The sequence below is a fragment of the Cottoperca gobio genome, chromosome 10 (genome assembly GCF_900634415.1).
Source record: "Cottoperca gobio chromosome 10, fCotGob3.1, whole genome shotgun sequence".
NCBI classification, from domain to species: Eukaryota; Metazoa; Chordata; class Actinopteri; order Perciformes; family Bovichtidae; genus Cottoperca; species Cottoperca gobio.
The window spans coordinates 16,622,476-16,644,765 of record NC_041364.1 but is presented as its reverse complement, the minus strand read 5'-3'; the positions used below and the strand labels follow the sequence as shown (position 1 = coordinate 16,644,765).

General features: G+C 42.6%; 2 protein-coding genes across 8 annotated transcripts in view; one reads left to right on the top strand and one right to left on the bottom strand.

The window, feature by feature from the left end:
* The window catches only part of pdlim7 (PDZ and LIM domain 7), a 31,056-nt gene extending 22,485 nt beyond the window's left edge, over positions 1–8,571 (top strand). For all 3 annotated transcript variants that reach the window (XM_029441079.1, XM_029441080.1, XM_029441081.1), the window contains 6 exons: positions 3,671–3,723; positions 4,006–4,255; positions 4,640–4,820; positions 4,988–5,108; positions 7,067–7,182; positions 7,500–8,571. In XM_029441079.1, the coding sequence (XP_029296939.1) occupies positions 3,671–3,723; positions 4,006–4,255; positions 4,640–4,820; positions 4,988–5,108; positions 7,067–7,182; positions 7,500–7,586 (808 nt within the window). In that variant the 3' untranslated portion in view covers positions 7,587–8,571. The remainder of the gene's footprint in view (positions 1–3,670; positions 3,724–4,005; positions 4,256–4,639; positions 4,821–4,987; positions 5,109–7,066; positions 7,183–7,499) is intronic.
* A 431-nt stretch (positions 8,572–9,002) lies between these two features.
* Positions 9,003–22,290, bottom strand: part of unc5a (unc-5 netrin receptor A) — a 129,762-nt gene continuing 116,474 nt past the window's right edge. For 3 of the 5 annotated variants that reach the window (XM_029441078.1, XM_029441074.1, XM_029441077.1), the window contains 4 exons: positions 17,008–17,157; positions 15,119–15,283; positions 14,806–14,984; positions 9,003–12,701 (listed from right to left, as the gene is read on the bottom strand). In XM_029441078.1, the coding sequence (XP_029296938.1) occupies positions 12,536–12,701; positions 14,806–14,984; positions 15,119–15,283; positions 17,008–17,157 (660 nt within the window). In that variant the 3' untranslated portion in view covers positions 9,003–12,535. Of the gene's footprint in view, positions 12,702–14,805; positions 15,015–15,118; positions 15,284–17,007; positions 17,158–22,290 lie in introns of all 5 variants that reach the window. The other 2 variants (XM_029441073.1, XM_029441075.1) reach the window with 1 other exon arrangement.

Here is a 22,290-nt window from a genome sequence, read left to right as displayed (position 1 = left end):
CTCCCCTACAATCTCTTTCCTTCCCGTCTATCTCTCTTTCATATCTCTGTTGCTTGCGATCAGGGAAAAGTTCCTCACTGAGATTCAGAGTCCCCGCTATGCCCGTCTGAGGGATTGGCACCACGACAGGTCTGCTCGCGCCCTCAATATCAAATCCTGAGCGACATCCTAGACGCCACGGCAAGCAGAGCCTGCTAGCGATAGCTACACCGCAACGACTACGTGACAAAGACGACAAAGATAGCCGACCGTCCAATGGCAGTTAACAAATTCACCTTTCAGATACAGATGGGGTGAAACAAATGTTTGGGGGGGGGGGGGGAGGGGGGAAGAAAAGCAAACCAAAAAAAGAAGAAACCTAGCGTAGATGACAAAGCCCAAAGTAGAACCTTGCATACTGAGCCTAAGTGTAAGATCTCCTTCTGAATCTCTGACTTGATTATTGTTGACAACTCTGTGGACCACTGTGTCTGTGGCCCTAGTTTCCATTTCACATTGCGTTACTTGGAGTTAAGCAGTGGGAAGGTGGGAAGGAGGGTCTCAGCTGTGGAAAGGGCCTTTCTGTTTGTTATTCTTCTTTGATTGTAAAGTTCAGACCCTCCTTTGATCTCTGTCTCTCTCTCTCTCTCTCTCTCTCTCTCTCTCTCTCTCTCTCTCTCTCTCTCTCTCTCTCTCTCTCTCTCTGCCTGTTTCCATTCATTTCTTCATCCTTTTTAAGAGTTATCATTTGTGATCATCTCATCTCGTAGGCTTCTCCAACCATTAGGAACCAAAAGGAAGATAAATCTGTACTTTTGTTTTTTTTTCTGCTGTCATCAAAAATATAAAACATCTGAAAAAAAGCAACTCTCGCTTCTCTGTCCTTTCTTCTGTGCTTCTTTTTCTTCTTGTTTATTCAGTATTCAAGCTCAAAAGGATAAATCTCTTCATATCCAACTCTTACTTCTTTCTTTGGCTGAGTCGCAACAATTTCTTAACTTACCCAGTGTACTAAACAAAAGTGCTTATGTAGAAGACGGTTTTCTCTGTATTTATGCAGTTCTGAATTAATGGGGTTGCTTTTCATAGATCAGGGTTCAAGGTTTATTGCCTCGGAGAGAGAACTTGTGCAGTCGAGCATAAAAACAATATATAGGCATACACACAAAGTAATACACAATTATAAAGTGCAGAGGTGCACAGTGAGGAGACTGTGATGTAAAATTAATTTAGATTAATACCACCTCATTATAACTTTTAGGGGAAAGAGAGACTTAGATACTACTCGAAAACCCTGTCTGTGAACGAGGTACTACACGTACGTGTGCCTTAAGTGGCCGGGAGTGTTGGATGTTTGGGGATACTGCCTAATTATTTGTGCTCTGCCTTACAGAGTTTGAAGAAATAATCATTTAAGTTTATGGCAGCAGGAAACTGATAGTAGTAACTAGATAGTTGTTGCTATTTAAAGAAATGTGTTGGATGCATTCAGAAGGGAAACTTTCACACTTTAAATTAAGATTTAAGATCATTTTGGCATAAATGATACTTGGTCATACTACAAAATATACAATTATTTAATAAGTCACTATATTAAGTGAGTAAAACTAAACTAGTCCAAACTAGTTGAAAGTGTATCCATGCACTTGTTGATAACGGGACCTAAGTCGTAAACTAAGAAAGTATAATATTACATTTAAATGTCAAAATATAACGAACAAAACAGCTGCGGCCTCTGTACATGAATTGCAAAATTATGGTTTTCTTGACATTGTCTTGTAAATAAGAGGAACAAGGGATGACTTGCATTAAAATCAGCCTGTAGAAAAGCCGTGCATCTCCCTGACAGACTTGTGCCACCGTTGTTTCACATTTTGTCAGTTGTCACATTCAGGCTCTTGCAGAGCTGCATCACTTTTATCTCCACACTGTGGAGGGTGACGTATGTCAGTGGCTTCTTGCTCCATCTAAAAAATCAAAACCTGCTCTTTTCTCTGCCGGATGTTGAGCTGCCAACAAAATCCTACTTTCCTCATTGCTCACATCGATGCATCCCACAGGAGAGGAAGCCAAAAAACCCAGGTGAATCTGAAATCGGGTGGAAAGAGTGAACAGCAAATGTCAGCATGTGCAAAAGTCTGTGGAAGAACGAATGAAAAAAAAAAAAAGCACATACAAAAAACCCTCGTCTGCAGGGGTTGTGCACCTGCATCACACTGAGCAGGAGGAGGATGTTGAAAGTGGTGGAAATGTCAAGAAACATGATCCAGGCCGCTCCAGGTGGGAATAAGCAGCTGTAGTGGATGTACTCCAATTTGCACCTGCAACCTTCAGCAGAGAGCGGTGCAGCCAAACAAACCTCTCATAGTTGTTTGAGAAGTGCGTGCCACTGGCCTGTTGTGCAGTACGGCGAGGGAGTGCTGCCGTGTTGGCCACGATGTGGGGGGGTTAAAGGCCAGGGTGTGGGGTGAAGCGCAGCTGACCCTGGGTCTGTGCTGAAACGGGTTTGTTTTGTACTTGGTTTGACCCAGCCGCCGGAGATCCGTCTCATCCAGCCTCCTCTCTTCCTTTCACTCTGTTTTGCTGTAATTTCTTTCCAAACATCTCCTGGTAAGAAGTGGACTTACCTTCCTTCATTTAGAAAGATTTAACTTCCTCTCCGTCACCAGCCCTGCAAGCCATCTTCTTACTATTGCAAAGGGATTTAATATCCTTTTATTATTCAGAGTGGGCTGTTGGAAAATAGCAGACTGTTTTTCTTCTTCTTCTTCTTCTTGCGAGATAGCTCCCAGCTGTAAGTCTGTAACTTCTCCTGCGTCTGTAACTTCCTGTGTTTAGTTGCTGGGCTACATAAGGAATATAATTGGTAGGCAGATTTAACCTGATACTGGCGACGCTATAGAAGAACACGGCTGTTGCAGGGTAACTCATTTCACTTTTCCTTTGCAAATGAGAAACGATTTCATCATGTTTCATTAGTGTGTTGTAGATGGCACAGTTGATGTAAACATGATAGAGGCCTAAGGCAGTGTTATATTTTTGCCCAAGATGAGAAGTCTCCAGAGCTCACTGTCTTGGCTCAGAAGTTGTTTTCCCTTCTCAGTCATGGTTTGAAGATTTTCTGAATATAGTGACGCTTGCTGCGGGTAACGGAACTTTGAAATGTAGAAACAACTCTTTATTTCAACACTGTTGCACCGGCACACTTGAAGCGACACTCTGTGCGAGACGTCAATCAATCCGACAGAGGTTCCTGATTGCTCTCATTAGAGCCGTGGCTCTGGAGCCATTTTGATGCAGCGCTATAAAGTCTTTACCAAATGCACACAGTGTTATCTGTTGTTCAGCATTGATCCCTTGAATTATGGGATTGATTTTGTCTGAGGCTTGTTATCATGTAAAATGGCCTGCAAATCGATTCCGGTCCTATTAGTGTATTTTCTTTAACATTCACCTAAATCTACGACACTCGCAGCGCGTCTTTCCACAACAGGTGAGAAACTCCCGTTCAATGATTAATGGTAATGATCATGCTTATGAGCGATCACACAGAAGGTGATCTGTAGCACAGCGTAATTGAAACAGTTGATATCCAAACATGGCGTTCATTGAGTAGTAACCATGGTTACTGAGATGTGTGTGTGTGTGTGTGTGTGTGTGTCTTTTCTAATTAGTCATTTTCTTCCCACAGCCTTGAGCCAACTCCCTTACCTGCCAAGGCCCAGGCAGCAGATGAACCAGATGGTGAGTTTCTGCTCCTGCTGATGCGTATAAAGAAGCCCAGCAGCATCCAGTAGAGGTTGTGCTAATAGATTCTTATTAAGTGTAAATACATGTGCATCAGCGGCAACAACGTGACACGCAAAATATGTATGTTGTGGCAAAACAACAGGGGTGGAGGGAGGCGGGGGGGTGTGTGTATTACATAAACGTGTCCCCCTGCCATTGTGAAATTATTCAAAGTCACAGCCAAGTTTTTCCAAGTGTTGTAATTCCAGAAACACAATCTGTTTTTTTCTGGACCAGGCTCCAAGACAGCAGCAGCAGCAGCAGCAGCAGGCAGTTCAGGTCCTTCCTCTCGCCCACCGTGGGTCACTGACCCTAATTTCGCTGACCGCTTTCGCCCAGATAAGACCAGCACCGTCGTGACTCAGCACCAGCAGCCGGTCCAGCCGACGCCGATGCAGAACCGCAGCTCCATCATGCAGGCAGCGCAGCAGGTGCCCGAAGACAGCGGGAGGACCCCGTTATGTGGTGCCTGCAACAAAATCATAAGGTTTGAGAGTATTTTATTCTGGTGAAATAAATCCATGTTTGCTCCTTTCACTTACACACTGTATGTTCTCAGCAAAGATTTAGTCAGGCAGCTTAATTAACACAGTTTGGAGACAAGAATTATGCTGACTTTGAAATAATTTAGATCTCATAGATAACAGAGAAAACCTTTGTTCTCATCCTGGTCACTATTGCAAGAATACTGAAGAACTGGTTCTCTCCAAAGTTCCTAGTAAAACAAAACATTTCTCGTTTCACAAAGGAACCAATGTGCTGAGTGTTGTTACTCATGTCCTCACATTTCCATTGGAGCGGTCCTTGTTTACGGTAAAGTGTAAAGTGATGTAGCAGATTTTAAGTGTGTGTGTGTGTGTGTGTTTTCCAGGGGTCGGTACCTGGTAGCGCTGGGGCGTTCTTGGCACCCGGAGGAGTTTACGTGTTCGCAGTGTAAGGCGGTTCTGGATGAGGGCGGCTTCTTCGAGGAGAAAGGGTCTGTGTACTGTACCAAGTGCCACGATAACCGATACGCTCCCAACTGCTCCAAGTGCAAAAAGAAGATCACAGGGGTAAGAAGTGCACCGCTGCACATGGAAAATCCAAACATGGAGGGAGTTCTTACACAAGGCCGGCTGTTTCAGAGATTTCTCTGCACAAGAATATATGGATGTGGTCTACACTGTACTGCAGATAAGCTGAAATTAAAAAAATGTACAAACTTTTCTCCCAATATCAGGAAATCATGCATGCCCTGAAGATGACCTACCATGTTCAGTGTTTCAAGTGTGCAGCCTGCAAGAATGCCATCAGGAACCAAGCCTTTTACATGGAGGAGGGCGAACCCTACTGTGAGAAAGGTGAGAAAATGAACTGAAATGGAAACGTTATCGTACCCTCTAACCATTCCTTGGCCTTTCCTTTTTATAACACAAATGCTATCAAACTATCTTAAAATAAATAGATAGCTCTTTTGGAACAAAGTAGTTAAACAGTTTTGTGTATGAAGGATTTTATTTCAGCTTTAACACAAAAAACATACTTTATCTGCACCCAGATCTGCTACTTTTAATGCTCTGTGTTAAGGGAGTAGCGACACCATCTGTGGTGTAAAGCAGAGGGCAAGATGTGCCTCTAAATTAAATTAAGTTGATATTACCGTCTATGCTTTTATAATGTCGTGAATCTGATACTTATAATCGGTCCATTTAAACTGACCTTTCCAAACACACTCAACACCTGCAAACACCTGCATCTTGTGGAAACACAATAAATGTAAGTAATGGTTAAACTAACCTTTAACCCTTCTTTCAAGGAACCCGTCTTTCTCTCATTCAGACTCAATAATGCAAAATTCCCTGTCGCACATTCTTGAGGCTTCATAAAAGAGATGAAGGAATCTCCACGCTAAAAAAATCCTCTGCTGGAAACAAAGGGAAACATCATTAATGTCGTTTTTTCAGTGAAAGGAATTAAAGAAAAAAGCAGTAACGACTGAAGAAACCGTGAAACCCACAGAAACCTCGGTTTTAATAGGAAATGTAACTAAACCTGAATTAAAGGCAGGCAGTATTTAAAGGTAACGCTTTAGCAGAACCTATGAAACAGTGGCAAACAAAGCATGCTCAAAACTCAGTGTGCAGATTCCAACTGAGAACATCTCCCCCCATGTAAGACCCCCTCTAACTTTACACATGGATCAAGCCGTATATGTTTATCGTAAATCTGCACCGGGCCTAAAGTACAAGAATAAATAGAGGGAGAGCTGACAGCCTGCCGCGCAGCATTAAGCTTGTGATCGAGCTTATTTGATAAAAGATGTCCTATCCTTTTACTTTAAATGGATGCCATAGCTAAGCACGGTGTAGTTCAGGGTACATAACAGAAGCTGGGCTAGAAAAAGTGAAAAATGTTTCCACTGGGTGATTCACAGGTCTCGCCAACTGAAATCTGTGATAAAGTTGTTTCTTTCGGGAAAAAATGGCTCGGTGCAGGGCGCCCCCTCTCCAGTTTTGCTTGAATCATTTTCATATTAAATTTTCTTTATCAAGCTATTTGTAAAACATTGCATTGATGTATTATTGCTGTGGGGTTTGGCTTGAGCCTACATCATGAATCTCTTGGCGCGCACTATAGTCAATCATAAAGTGTGATGTTTTCATTTGCTATAATCTATTTAGCTCCAGTTTACTTCATACATTTCTCTATGGGATTTTATGAATGGTGTGTGTGCTCTTCTATTATGCAGTAAATGATTTAGCGGGGCGCCATGCTTCTCTCTTACTACTGAGGCTCTGACGTGGATCGCAGCTTTATCAGAGGCGAAGCCACAACCTGAGTACTCGTACTCTGAATGCCTTCAGCTCTGCTAAACATTCTGCTGCCTCAGCATCTTTCAGGGATTGTGCCGCTCTCACCCACTCACTCTTGAAAAGCGGCATTATAACCTGACACTTTCCCCAGAGTCCTTGTGATGAAAGAGAAATCCAGTTAAGTATCTGGAGCAATTTCCCCTCATCCTAATCCCTCCCTTACACTCTGGAAGGCACACATGTACAGTGGGTGGACAAAATAACACAAACAGCAAAGTATCAAATGCCAAATGAGGAGAAGAGACAACACTTGGCCTCATCCATCGTGTGTGTGTGTGTTGTGTGTGTGTGTGTGTGATGAAAAGGTTAAGTGGTGTTTACATATGGTGATTGTGGAGACTTGACCTGATCTCGAGGTTGATGCTCTTTTTTTATTCTGATGGATATCTTGCATATCTCTGCCGCTCACCACCACCTGTCCTCCCCTCACCTTTCTCTCTCTCCAGACTATGAGAAGATGTTTGGCACCAAATGCCACGGCTGTGACTTTAAGATTGATGCCGGCGATCGGTTCCTGGAGGCCTTGGGCTACAGCTGGCACGATACGTGCTTCGTCTGTGCTGTAAGTCACTTTGATTGATATGGCCCCCTGTGGGGCTCTCTTTGCCACATCTCTTCTGGCTGTCCCAGCACAATGCCACCTGAAAAATCTGCCTCCATCTCTGGACCTCAAGCTTTCCCCTCCATCTCTCTCTTTCACCCTGTCACCTGCAGTCTGTATCATTCTCTCCATCTCTGTCATTGTGTGAGGAAAACTGAAAGTAATGCAGTCAAGTAAATAATATGCGCCTGCTCTGGCCAGTAGGAAACACTGTAAATTCACATTGGCAATGTTAAGGTCTGATATCCCAATCTGTCTGTCTCCTTTCATCTTTAAAGCTCTGCCAAATCAACCTGGAGGGGAAGACGTTCTACTCGAAGAAGGATAAGCCCCTGTGCAAAGGCCATGCCTTCGCTCCAGTGTGAGCGAGCGAGCTTCGTCTTCGGAGGAAGTTCCCCTTCTCTCTCTCTCTCCCTCCTCTATACCACACTCCTACACATTCTACATCTCTTCTTTGCCAACCACACACCTAGTCACACTCAGTCTTTTTTCTATCCTACAGACTTTGTTTCTATATTTGAGGCTTACTGTTGGCTTCACATAGATACTTTACTGTGCTAATAGGACAGTCCACATGCTACTGCCTGTAATACCAAATGCTGTTGTGTTGTATAACTGGAAGTAGTCAAGGAATGGTTTCATGTCATCACTAACTTGTTGACTTTTAGATCAGACATTTTAAAAAGTGCAGCTGCAGTTCTTCTAGATTTAATTGTATTTAGTAAAGATTTCTCACAGCTCTACTGTCCTAATGTCCTTCTTGTTCAGTCTGAAGTACGATCAGGTCAGTGTCTTCCAAGTTGAAAGGAGTCATTTAGCCTTTAATAATGTCACATGTTGCAGTAATGATCTGCCGCTACTCCTCTACTAAGTGTGGAGAAGTGGTGGCCCCACTCACTCTTACTGCAGTGCCCATTAACGTAATGGCGGCCCAGTCGAGCAGAAAAGGGGGGGTGTTCCATTCCTGCTCGACTGGACCCCTGCTCCTCTCCACAGAAGCACTAACTGCAGTATGTGCTCCGATTAGCCGAAGCCAAAAGGAGAAGTAAAGTAGTTAACTGTAACAATCCTCAATTGATCCATTTTTTAAAGTCATGGTGACAAAGTGCTATTCTTGTTTTAAATGTTTCACTCCCAACGTAACGAGTCAAAGCTTTTGAAACGATCCTTTCATTTGGACATTTTAATGTAAGAAAAATAAATTCACAGGTGATTTTTGTTCCTCTGATATTGTGATTATTCCTTAGAGTACTTTCAAGTCATGTTGTATTTATATTGCTTCAGAATGGGCCTGTAAGTGTTTTTATATCTGTTGGACCTTTCAAATAAAAATAATTTAGTAATACCAAGCGCTGCGGTGAACCCATCTGTACTTTTTCTATTGACTGATGTTGTGGCTGTCTTTGCTCTCCCCCACACCTGCGCCCCCACAAGAGGACAACTGACTTTCTAATGGTGTCGTGCTTCTTTAAAAGAACTGTAATAACAAAGCCCCTAGTGAACCCTTAATGTTCTCCTATGTAGATATAAATAATTGTACAATAACCATCTAGTGATTTAAAGGAGTCTGAATTAAGTAGTGTTATGCTATGCTAGCAGACAGGATTACCAAACTCACCAACAAAATGTCAAAGTATTCCTTTAAACTAAACATTTTAGTCAGTAATGTTGATTCTTTGTAACTCGATACAAACCTGTAACATTTGGTATGTGTGGTCCTTTAAATATGCATCTTATAAACAACGCCGGTTAATGTTTCAAGTGAGAGATCCAGTCCTTGATTTAACAATATATAATTTATTTACAACAATTTCAGGTTGAATTACTATACATACCTTTCTGAAATGTCATAGATAGATATATATATACATAAGGCCAAGTAAATACTTGAAAGCACTTAGAAACGAATTTCCAAAATTCTACCCACAAATCCATACCATTGTCCAAAAAGTACAGAAAACCTCCTGAAGCAGAAGATTCTCCATTGCCACAAGTTTTGACAACAATTTACATTGACGATAAGGAACACAAGATAAAAAAAAAACAAGGATTATACAATTGCATAAGCGCTGTGGCATGTAATAAATACAGCATTTTTGACTTGCAGAAAGGCAAGGAACATTGAATCAAGGAACTAAATAGAAAAACCATTCACAAGTACAGAAGTCTATTGTTCAGTCAGTGACGGGGGGGTATGCACACATCCAGTCTCTCACTCACTCACACGTCCTTGACACTGAATAGTAATGAGTGACACAAAGTACAATTGTGAGATGTAACAATTTTACCCATAACTCAGGAATGAACTCATCAACCCTTTGAACGAAAGCGTGCGTTACTGACAAGTCTTACACAACCATCAGGCCCAGACTTCATGAAGGGAACCGTATTCATCACACGAACAGTAATTTCAGATTTGTTGGACAAGTTAGATGTGAAGATAGATGCTGAACATCCTGGCGGCTGGTGAATTACATTACTGAAATGTGCTTCGACAACACATCTAAGACAATGACTGCGGTGACAAAATTTCACAAACATACACACAAACACACACACACACTCACACAGGGTCTGACTGTACAACTGCCATGGCTCATCTAAACGTGCTGTGTCCAAGAACTGATGTCCTCTTTCCCCAAATTAGCCTCCACACAGTCCCAGTGTAGTGACTCACTAAGCATTAGTGACTATTTCCACCTTTTTATTTAAATGCTTACAGTTAGAGAAATAATCAGGTAGACATATGCAGAGTAAGGACGAACAAAATATGTATAGAAACTTCCTGTAAAACAGTCTCTAAACCCTTAACACTGCAAAAAGTCTTCACTGCTAGATCGCCAAAGAACAGTATATAGGCAAACACGTCACGGTTTAGACTCGACAAATGCTGCGCCAGTTAAGTGTCTTTTTTTGGCTTCATATTAAAATATAATTTACATTTCTTTACAAAGTGATAAAATAAACCGACACATATTACCGCTTGAACAAACAGCATTTACTTGCCTCAAAGACAAAAGCGAGGAAATGAGAGAAAGAAAGGATTTAGGACTTTAAGTCCGCAACTCTGACTTATTCTATGCTAGCTGCAGGTAAAACAAACGATATTCAATGGATACAACGTGAGGATGTAGTGGCCTCAAATGATACTCATAAAACTTTGGTTACCAATTCTGCTGATATACAGTATGCAAAGTGACAGCACACGGCTGGTAGAAAAAGTATTTACATATTACATGTGACTATGATCCATTTCAACATGAAAAGATTTATATAAGGTGATATCGCCATTTTATCTGAAAGGGGCTTGATCTAAGGTTTTTATTTTTTTGTTAATTAAAAAAAAAGGGAAACATATTTTATGGCATCTCCGCATCAAATCGTACTGGGGCTTGTAAAAACTTGTCGGTCAAGAGGAGGCGTGTTTAAGAGGAGGGGGGGGGGGGGAAAAAAGGGCCAACAGGAGCCGAGATGCCACACAAAAATGTAACGTCTAAGATTTTATAAAAAAAAAAAAAGGAGAACAGAAAACAGACTTTTCCCCCACTACACGGAAACATAAATGTACATTCTAAATATCTGACAATCATAAAAGAGGCTCCAGTTAGTGTTAAAGGTTGAAGCCACAGGAGCTGGTGGGATGGGCTGTGCTAGCTGTTTGAATAAGAAGGGATTAAATGAAAAGGGCTCTCGTTATAGCTTCAACAGACTTCACATGCAACCCTGAGGCAGACGGAGAGAGAACTATGGCTAATTTGGGATTGCTCGCACCTTTTCAAAAGCATTATTACTGAAACAGTGGACTTTAAAGATACTCTGTGTATTAATGTTGCCAGACCTTGACAAATCCATTAATAAAGAAATTATAATAACTGTGTAAATTAATGCAAAGTCGCAAAATATAATAAGCAAATACGTGGTTGCAGTATATAGTTTGTTGCATTAATCTGCTGGATCTTTTTTTTTTTTTTTTGCCATTCTGGCTAGAAATAACAAAAAGGAAAAAAAGGTGTTTCTTTGATGTGGAAATACTGTTTGCCACACAGCAAATACAGAATTCCCACCAACATTGCTTTATGAATTCTAAAAACAAAGCGACACAACTACCCTTTCAACGCCAGTAATCTGCTGAAGATTTTGAAGAATTTGTTGTCAGATTTTGTGTGGGGAAAGTGCTCTGCATTATTCAAATGGGATAATAACCCTTTTGGCCATGCTTTTATGTTAAACATCATCTCTGCTACAGAATTAATGTAATCGGGGGGAAAATGTCATTTCAGAAATGAGTTTTGACGACATTCAGTGTTCACATATATGCAGCTGGAAACGCCTTTCGGCCCTATGGCTCCTTCATTAGTGGTGGAATTCAAAACTAGAAACGCCACAATGGACGGCTGGGGGGTAATGAAAGACGTGAAACAAACTGGACGCATTAAATATCACAGGCTTCGAATGGAAATGGCTTCTGAAACATTACTTTAGTGAAGATATTACTCCCTCCTCCCTCAAAGATTTCAAAGAACCCAAACCGTACAAACATTGATTTAGAAGCAGGGAAGCTGTGAAGCGTCTCGCTGAATCAAGATGTCAACATGTTACATTCACAGTAGTGATACCGGCTGCACTAAAACGCAAACAAGATGACTTGGGTTTTTGGACCTCTGACATACAATCTAATTTAAACCCTGCAAATCCAGGATGTGCTACAAGCTGTCTGATGCGTTTTAACAAACGATAACACACATAACGTACACCTACATATCACTGGGTTTGGGAAGGGGCGTTCAGGGACCCTGATGTTGAAAATCTGTTCAGTGTCTGAGATTATGTCATATAACCAACATGCCAATTGCATATGTCGCCTGCTCTCTTTAACCTGAAATGACTGGCACATCCCTTTTAAAGATTACTCATTACATTTGCAATATTGGCATCAGTAATATCATCACGTTTGCATATTGCTCCTTATTAGCCATAAATGGTTATTTATTTATACAAAAGGCATGAATTTAATTTAATGTTATGTTAAGTAGAATTAATGTGGCCCAACCTAACTTTGAATTTTGAATGAAAATTAAGGTTTTTTTCTTTACTGAGATCATGAATACATTTCCCACACACTCCCCAACTCTCATTTGGTTTGTCATTTAAACATTTTGACTCTGTTAGGTGGGATATAGGGACTGAATCCTACATAAACCCTTATGTCTTCTAAAGTGAAGAAGAGGGACATGGGGACAGCTCTGCTCGTGGATTCCTGTTGTTGTTGTGTTCTGTACTTTTCCTCTGCACCAGTTTCTCCCCCTTTTCTGGGTTAGCACTCGCCATCAGAGACCAGGAATATCATGGCTTCTTGTTTGCCAATGTCAGCCATGACCGTGGCCAGCTGGTTGATGTTGCCGCTGTAGAAATGTTGTGCCTCCCACAGGTCCAGGATCACAGAGGTTGGGCTCGCTTTGGATGCAAAGAAACGCATGTGTCTGCAGAGAGAGAACAACATGGAAATAACAGTGAGGGAACAATGACACGGTTTTTTTCAATCAAGTGATGTGCACATATCAAAGCGTACAGCCTCTAATGTTCGCTACAGTAACCGAGTCTTAAGAAAACCTTTTCAGCCGGTACTTTATAGCGCTGCTGCTTCTTGTAACTCCATCAATGCCAAGTTTTATTGTGTGTTATATTGCTACACCTCAATATGCTGTGTTGGAGCACTAAGTAAAAAAATGATCAGAGATAAAAGAACACAGTCGCTCCTGAAACTGCCATCAAATACAGAACTTTCATCTGAAGCTTAACAGCATAAGCCTTATTCCTCTTTATTTGATGTTGAAATTGCCCTAAATCCCATATAGTAAATCCTATATACACTTTTCATAGTTAAGTCGGAAGTGACCTTTTCCATTTTAGGAGCAGAACCTTTACGATCAAACCCAATCAATGACAACAAAGCAGTGGCCCCAGCCAGCTGTATATTTGATGTTGAGTGGGACCTGATCCCCGCGGTAGCCAGTAGATGCTTGTTTGATTGAATGGCCTTTTTCTGTTCTCCAAATGTCTGGGGCCTTAACTGTTATGTAGAGCACACATGGCATTTAAGAAAAAGAGGACAGAGTAAACTCTTAGAACAAAGAAGGGTTATGTCGTGCGAGTGTTTTCCCCCCCTGGTGGGTGGGGGTGACACAAGAAGCCTAAAACAGCCTTTTCACCTTGAGAAAGGTCAGACAGAGTCCATTACTTCCTCGTACCTTCTGTTTGTCCAGTGAAGCATTCTGTGATGCTTATAAACATGTGACTGCTTTGGAAGTACACACTGCCACTCTGCTATTTTCAGTCAATTGGATTCTATAGTGCACACAGCCTTTCCTCTGCGTCGGGAGAACACAACAAAGGGAAGTGTTGGTCAAATTATTGTCTGGGAACAAACCTCTATGTCATTATTCAGGAAAAAAAATTAAAAAAAGACAGAGCTTAGCGTACGACGTGTCAGTCCCGCTTATTCACCTCGCTGTGTGAAACACCAGCTTATCTTGTATGGCTCAGACACAGCTGTTTGCTCAGTCTTAGGGGAGAAAGATCAAATAAAAAGGTTCTTGGCATTTTAAGTTTTATTGATTGGTCCCGTTCCGCTCGGTCTGAACGTTTTACACACGCGGAAAACAAACGCAGAGCTACAGCATGACAGAATGCCAAGCTGCTGCCTTTTCAGGAAAACATGTTGTTAAGAACAGATCAAACAACGGAGCAGTTGTTCCTTCCTGAGGCCTAAATGAGAATTGATTATGTTGAGCAAAACACTGCTAATTAAACCTGTAGTGCATCAATTCAATTTGTGATTAATTGGGCTAAATAAAGTTGAGTGGACAAATTAAGTGTACCTATTTGATTTCATTACGAAGGTAGAAATTAAATTGGAGGAGGATAAGGGATCAATGGCTGGCTGCTTTCTATTGCAGGTGCGCCGGTGATAAAGTACAGTAACTGTGATAATGAATGGCGGTCGGCACAGATCCAAACCCGGTTAGTCTTTTTTTTGCCGCTGATGAGCAGCTAGCTTGCTACTTTTCCAATTACAACTGTTAAGCAGAATGTAGAAGGTACAAGTTTAGCCCCAGACTTTAAGCTGCTTACCTGTTCTGAGGAGAAGGAAGAAGGCGGTTGTGTTTTTCTCTCAGAAATGATAGCTGTATCCATCAAGTCCACATTAATCCTATAACGTTAGCTGTGTCATACGAGGATTAGCTTGCTCAGGCAGAACTTTGTTTACTTGAACTTAAGGAATAACATGCGACTGCTGTGATGCACTGTGCACTGATTGTGTGCAAGTGGTGGAGTTTCATTGTAGCATGTTAACCTCTACGTTAGAATGACCTTTCACAATCAGTGTGATTACATGTTCATTATTTAATTAGTCGCGTGTCGAATATTGTACTCGTACTGCTGCGCAGCCTCTGTTCTCCATGGGATTGGATAAATGAGGCTCCGCTGCATTTCCTGAGAGCCTTTGAGTAAGCTGCCTGTTCCGGCCGCTGCACAGATCATTGATCAGATAAGGCATTATGGTGTTGTACAGTTTGTATTTACCTCTCAAGTTTAAGTCTTTGTGCTAGCATTCTCCAGTCGGCTCCGTTGGGACAGGGGGCATCCAGGCTGCTGCAGATCTTCTGCCTGATGAGGTACGGGATCTGGAAGGCGCTGGGCCCCGCTAGAGCTGTGGCGCTACTGTCCATTAGCAGAAACTCGGCGTCCACAGCTCGGGTGTCCTGGTAGGGATGAAAGCCATAAAGCACAGCCTTCACAAAACATGCACGGTATAAGAAGAAATCCTTTATGCAAAAATAATGGTGGTTGCATAATGAATTGCTAGCTCTAAGTGAGTTGTTTTGCTGAACGTTACCTTGGCAATGTTGAAGTCGAGGCTAAAGCTCTGTCCTTCCCCCTCCACCTGCCACACGCACAGCTGGCAGGTGAGCTCGCAGGTGCTGAGGCTGAGCCGCTCCAGAGTGAACGTGCAATGCAGGTACCGCTGGGAGCCGTTCCAGATGTGGTAGAATGGGATCTCCTGCAGAAAGAAACATGCAGTGGCACAGTCAGAACTGCATGTCTGAAACACGCCATAACAGGACCGCCTGCCTACAATACGCCAAGATCATCATTAATTACCCCGACATAAGCTGTCATCGTTAGGTGAAAACGGCTAAATATACCGGAGGCAGCAGACTGACGGCAGTCGGGAAGGTTAAAGGGAGATGATGGGCCATTATTGAGGACGGGAGTTCAAATCTGTCTGAGCGGATTACACAAGCTGTCAAACTAACTTTATTTTAAGAGATAACCATATCTACATCTCTGGCATGAGGAACATTTTCCATTATTTCTGAGTTGATTCAGCCTCTGTGCGTACTCTGTGTGCATTTCTGGGCAGAGCAACACATGATGCTGATGGTGTCAAAGTGTTAACATCACACGCAACACAGCTCTGCTTTGAATCTTATAAATGCATCATGTTACAGAGATGTATGTGCATAATAGCACCACTGAACAGCACCGCCGTGTGTCTACCAGGGAGTGTTTGCAAGGATTTATTCAAGGCTGACAATTTCTACATCTTTCTCCCTCTTGCTCCATATTCATGCCTCATTTGCATATTTGCAAGAGCAACAAAGGGGTAACCGTGAAGAAAAAAAAAAGAAGAAGCAGGGAACACAAACTCCTGACTTCACCCTGGGTTCAACAGCTGACAAGAACTCAGTCCGAGTGAAGTGGGGCTGCAGATCACGCTGCTAACCAAGCGGGGGCACTGTTACCCAGGCAGACGGGTGACGGAGGGAGCCGGATGAAATGCACAAAAGTCTCCACGGGTGCCCCAGGGAGACTAAAGGCCTTTTTTGACCACACTGCTGAGAGGGGAATAACACTTCCAAATGAACAGACACAGTCCAGAGAAATAAGCCTCCGTTCTGGGAGCATTGTTGCTTCCGCTGCTTGCTTGGCAGAGTCCGTGTGTTCTCTATAGGGACCTGCTGCTTAGTGTTTCCAGAGTTACAGCCGGAGCCTTTTCTAGTTCTTAGAACAATCCTCATGTCTCGTGTCGTCGCCGGGCTGCAGGACAGTAGAGGTTCCAAGATTCAGGATGCAAAGTTTGAGAATTTTACATCGTGCTCTAATATTTCATCTGAGCTCCCTTTGAGAGCGACAACTTGGATAATCAATCAGCATCCAGCTCTGGGTTAGTGCACATGTCCCAGCTCCATTATAGCACACATTAACATTTCGCAGAGAAGCACAAGCAGACAAAAACATGCACAGAGGTACACACACACCTAAAAGACTTCCAACAAACGACTTCAAGTTGCGCACAGTGCCAAGAACTAAAAGGTTGTAACAGGCTGAAAAACACTCTTTTGTGTGAATCTTTAAAGTTAACAAATGGAAACCAAAACATAATTAATTAAAACTCCAAGACAACTAAGATTAAAACAACTTTCCAGAGACCCTCATTAACAATAAAAAGTGTTTCTGTAGAACTTTTGATTACTCGGTTACGTTGCTTTGCCGCCACGTACTACGTTCTTCTTTAATTTATCTGGATGGTGTAATTTAAAATAACTCGAGACAACATGGATTTTAAATTGAGTATACAAACAAACACATTAGAAAGTCCTATTACTGCTGATATACAAATTTGACAGATTCAGCCAGGCATTTCTATTACATCTCTGTGCTCCCGCTCTGATCTGGAGTGACTCCTCTGCCCCTGCAGCCCCCCAGGGCCGTCCAACACACCTGGTAGCCGGCTAGCAGCTTGCTCCTCCAGTGCGCTTGGGGCATGTCGTGGATGGACAGGCGCAGGTTGTGGTAGCTGTCTTTGAAAAGCAGGATGTGAGGCTCGTCAATCAGCCGACCCCCGAGCTGCCGCTCCATCTGCATCACCTCCTGATGATAGAGGGAAGAGAGGCGGGGAGAAGAGAGCGTCAGGGCTGAGAGGAAACACATTAACCATCACAGTCAGAGGCAAGTGAACATGTGCAAACAATTCATAAATGTGTAAGCTTCCTGTTCACACTTTATAATGTGCAACACACACACACACACACACACACACACACACACACAGAGAGGGGAAGATAGTGTCCCTGCATGCGTCCGCACCGGGCTGGACCGACTTGTCTCCACAGCGCCTTAATGTCACCACAAGGTTGATCCCTGCCTGTGTGTGTGTGTGTGTGTGTGTGTGTGTGTGTGTGTGTGCGCCCAGAAACTGCATTAGCATGCAAATACGGCAGCCATCCCGGCCTACTAGCTACCTGGGCTGTGATGAAGTAAGTGAACGAGCCATTAGTCAACTGCTCATTGTTCTCGCATGACAAATCCCCTTAATTTCATTTTTGTTTTTGTGCCAGGAGAGATTTGTAAATGCATGCTTAATATTTTAATCTCTGTGGGACGTGCTCAGTGGACCATTTGTTGCCATCCAAATGACCATCTGGAATGGAATGATAATATCCGCCCCATTTTCCTCTGATCTATCAATTCACTTTGAGCTGGACGCTTTGTGCTGAACAAACCTTTAGGAATCCAATACTTTGGATGGCGTTCACATGAGCTAGCTCCAGTCGGAGGAGCATATTACAACAGAGGAAAACAGACCTCTAGAAATAAGATATGTTCTTTTAATCTGTTTGAGGAGGGAAACAAGATGGCAGCACAGGGAAAACAAGCAGCAAGAATGCGCCTCGGAGTCTCAGAGACATATCTCAAAGACAAAGGCTTGAAGAGCGAGATGTCTGTATAGATAGTGGCCATATGTTGAGCGCTGCATGCCAGCATCGCTGCCCATGGTATGATTTCAGCAAAGACATCTAATTAAGGTGGAGAATGGCAGTAATTTTTATCTGCACAGCACAGATTATATTTTCTGCCCTCTTTCCCAGGAACGAGATAGACTGATTCCAATTATAATGGAAAGGAAGCTGTTAATTATCCATTTGGAATCTCTACCAGCTTTTGTTATTTGATGTGCTCTCTTCTTCACCGAGTAAGCACTTTCTCGGTTTCGGCCCCGAGAATTGCATTTCCATGTTTGCTCAGCGCATTGGTAATTTCCATGTTTGCTTAATTCTTATCTTCTTGTTAACACTGATATTATGCCCCCTGTGATTATCCATCTCGGCTCCTACATTTACATTGGTTCATTCCTTTCACACGAAGGCCACAACACATTAAAGATGTACAATGATCTGACTGTATGTAGCCAGCTGGAATATTCTCCTCACTGTGCTGCCACACCGGAGCCTTGTGATGTTACCCAGACCACTTACTCGGAGTGGGAAGGTCAGACAATGGCTCTGAATCAAAGTGTCGAGGTCTAAAGAGTTAATAACAGGGGGCAGCGCATTCTCCACAGAATTAAAAGCCCTCCGCTATTATGTCTGTTACGCAGACAAAAGGCACATTATGAGGGCTTCCAGAGAGGTTCATTTAACGCAGTTCTTAAGGACAATTATTTGTTGGGGGCGATTAGCATTGCAAATTGGGGCTGGTGGACTTTGATCAGGTCTTTGACCTATAGCAGCAGATCTTTAGGCCTGCTAGCAAGAGAAAGCGTGCAGAATGCCAATTACCTTATCATCAACATATAGCTACTAGAATGAATACTAAGTCGCCTGTCTAGCAGTTTGTCAGGTTCAAGGCTGACACGGCGGGATTACTATCAAACAGGGTCTAGGGCATGACACTGCCTGACAGGGACACTGAGCCGACTGAGGGGAAATACACAACATGGGATGATAGACTTCCGTCTTTAAAGCGTGGAAACACATGTTATCGCTTTCAAACGACACTGCACTGTCTCGCTTGTATATTGTTTATGAGTGCCTGTGAGTGTGTATTAGAGTGTGATTGTGTGCAGGGTCCCTGCATATGTTCTGGACTGAGAGAATAATGGCCCTCTTTACGCCCCATTATCCTGTTAACAAATGACAGTGTGAGCGAGTTAATAGATGAGAAGCTACATTTGACCATATTATTTACTCTTTCTGGGGGAAAACAATGCAAGGTTTTAAATTAGTTTATCAAATCACATATTAATCATCAACTCGGCGCTAAATTGCATGTGCAGTCAGTGAAGATGAGAGGAGCAGTTTCTCCTTAGACACCCTGACCCCTTGTACAACTGTGGACACATTAAGATGCACGAGATGGGCAAGAAGTTCAAGTACTGCAAGAGAAAAACCCCTTTTGTTCTGACGGAATTTGAGATAGCCTGTGGTGTGTGAAGACTGTGAATTTAGAGTCGGGCAGAGCCAAGACCACCCCCTGACATTCAATGAGACTGGCTAAAGAGAGTGAGATAGAGCAGGGAGGAGTGAAAAGAGTAGGAGCAAGAGCGGAGAGAGACAGAGGCGGCTTAACATTTGTGTCTCCAGGTCACTAGAGTGGCCAGCTTTAGCAGGAGAGATAACAGGATTACTGCAATCATGGCCACAGTTTTTCTATGACTTCAACCCCCTTCCCACCCTCACTCACTCATCTCCCAACCCCGCTCCTCACCCATCCCCTCATCCTCCCGGCTTGGACCAGAGCTGGGACTGTGATGGACTGGGGCTGGGCTCCACTGGGAAACAAGAGACACTCATACAGCTAATCTCTTCGGGCTGGTGCTGACAGAAAGAGGTTAGTGGCTGCACCAAACTCTCTCTTGCAACGGAAACAGCCAGCCATCGGATGCAGGAAATCAAAGTATTAGCAGAGGCATATATATATATATATATATATATATATATATATACACACACACACACACACACACACACACACACACACACACACACACACACATTGTATATAAATATATAAAAAGAACTGGACGGGTTCAAAGCTGCAGATTTAAATATGCTACTTTCCTCGCAAGCACGGTCAAGCTACTACATGTGGTCTTGTATTGTTCTGGATTGGTCTGTAATAACTTAACTAGCCCTGATGGGGATTATAAGTAACGTTTGATCTGTTAATTAGTCAAGCTACATGTCATGAAACAGAGAGATATATACAGGCTTTAATATCCTCATAAACTCATCCTCACCCCTCCACTCTTAGCAATGTTGTGCCCTCATGTGTTTAAAAATGTGCATTCATAGCGACGATCCATTTTCAGAGCGGCACTTTTCAGGCAAATGCATTTGTTTATAGAGTAGCCTGGCTATGTGGGCTCCATAAATCTGTGTATTTGTCAGCAGGATGTGACAGGCTTTTCCTCTCTGACTGAGAGTCTATCAGTCTGAGCTCCAGTGACCGTGCCCGCTACAGTCAACTCTGATTAATAACTACAAATAGAAGGGACTTGTCTACTCAGTTATAAATGGGGACTGTGTTTGCTCGGGAAAAGATGCACATTCTGCCTGATAAATCACAGAGCAGGACGGCAGAAAACAGCACACAGGAACACAGAAATATAATACGGAAACAATTTCTCTGCTGGGCTCGGTGATAAAGCTGACTGTCTTGTTTAACTTAATACCAGCAATTACTGGGCTATGCTCTTCTGTATTTCTTTCCTTGGAATTTCTTGCCAGTAACTATTTTTGATGGAGTGATCAGAAAAACTGTTTGAATTACACTTTGTAAAAGCTGGTTTTCTCTCCTCCGATACATAAAAGCAAAACATTTCTTCTCAAATGCAGCTCAGGAAGAAAACGTCATAGTGGAGGGAGCACATAAAGTGTTTATGAGCCCTTTTATTCGCAAATAAGAATAATAGCTTGAGGTCAAACGCTGTATAAAAGACTCTAGGAGCCACAGTTTAACCAGTTGGACATCAATTAAACACCCATTTAACACAAGAACATACATTTTTACAATCCAGAGACCGAAAGCTGAATGCATTGGCCTCATTACATGAATATTGATGAAAGCGTAAATTGTGTAGTCTGAAATACAATACTGGGAGTACAAAGGGAGTTAACTCAAACGTTTCCTCACCATTTTGGAAGATTTATAGTCGTTAAATGTCCCTTAAACTCACTAAAATTATGATTAAAGAGTCTACAATCATGTGCCTGTGATCTGTGACTACACTTAGACACAGCAGGGATTAGAGTTAAATGCTAACATCAGCATGCTAACATACTCATTGCTCACAATAACAATGTTAACATAACTTAACTGATGTTAAACAGGTATAGTGTATAAAGTATAATCACATACGTCAGAAGGATTCTCCTCTGGGGACATGAATGTCATGGTAATATATCTAAAAGTTGTTGAGATACTTCTGTCTGGACCAAAGTGGAGGATCAACCTTGCCATCCAAAGAGCCGTGCCGCTAACATGGCAAAAAGAAAAATCCAGAAATGTGTTGCAAAATCTACTGGATTAGTATTCATGGCTTTTCCCTCAAAACGTCGAGCACTCAATACAGAAACACTGCCTTGTGCTTCAACCTTAGAAGAAAACAAAATCATAACTGTAGGCCTATAACCACACTGACCTTACAAACACAGATATGTGGGCGTAAAGGAAGAACATTTGATTATCAATAAACATATATTGTTATGTTCCACAATTCCAACGTGGATTAAGCTGGTAAACAAACTGAGCGTTTTCTCCTTCACACCAAGAGCTGACAGATTGTGAATTTTGCAGCTAAACATAAAAAAGCAGCTGCATCATATTTCGATCCTAAGACAAACACCTTGGTGGGCACCCTTTCAGTTTAATTAGATGATACTGTTAGGTTTCTCTCTGCTTCACTGCAGGTGTTTCAATCAGTTGTGGGATGGCAGAACATCAGTGAAGCTCTCCCACAGGTCTTGCTGTGAACAACCGAGTGCACAGTGAGGGCGCTACCAAACGCAGATCATGTCTCCTCTGCTGCTGCGCCAGCCTTGGCTGGGCCCATCAAGAGTGGGACACACATTAAATATTAACTTAATTGGTCCCAGCAGAACCCTGCCAACATACGGCAAGCATCAGACGGAAATGTCACTGTTTCCCCAGAGCCCCCGCACACTTAGGATCAAAGGCAATATCATTGGTTCTAATCTGCTGTAATTGGGAGATAAGAGATCG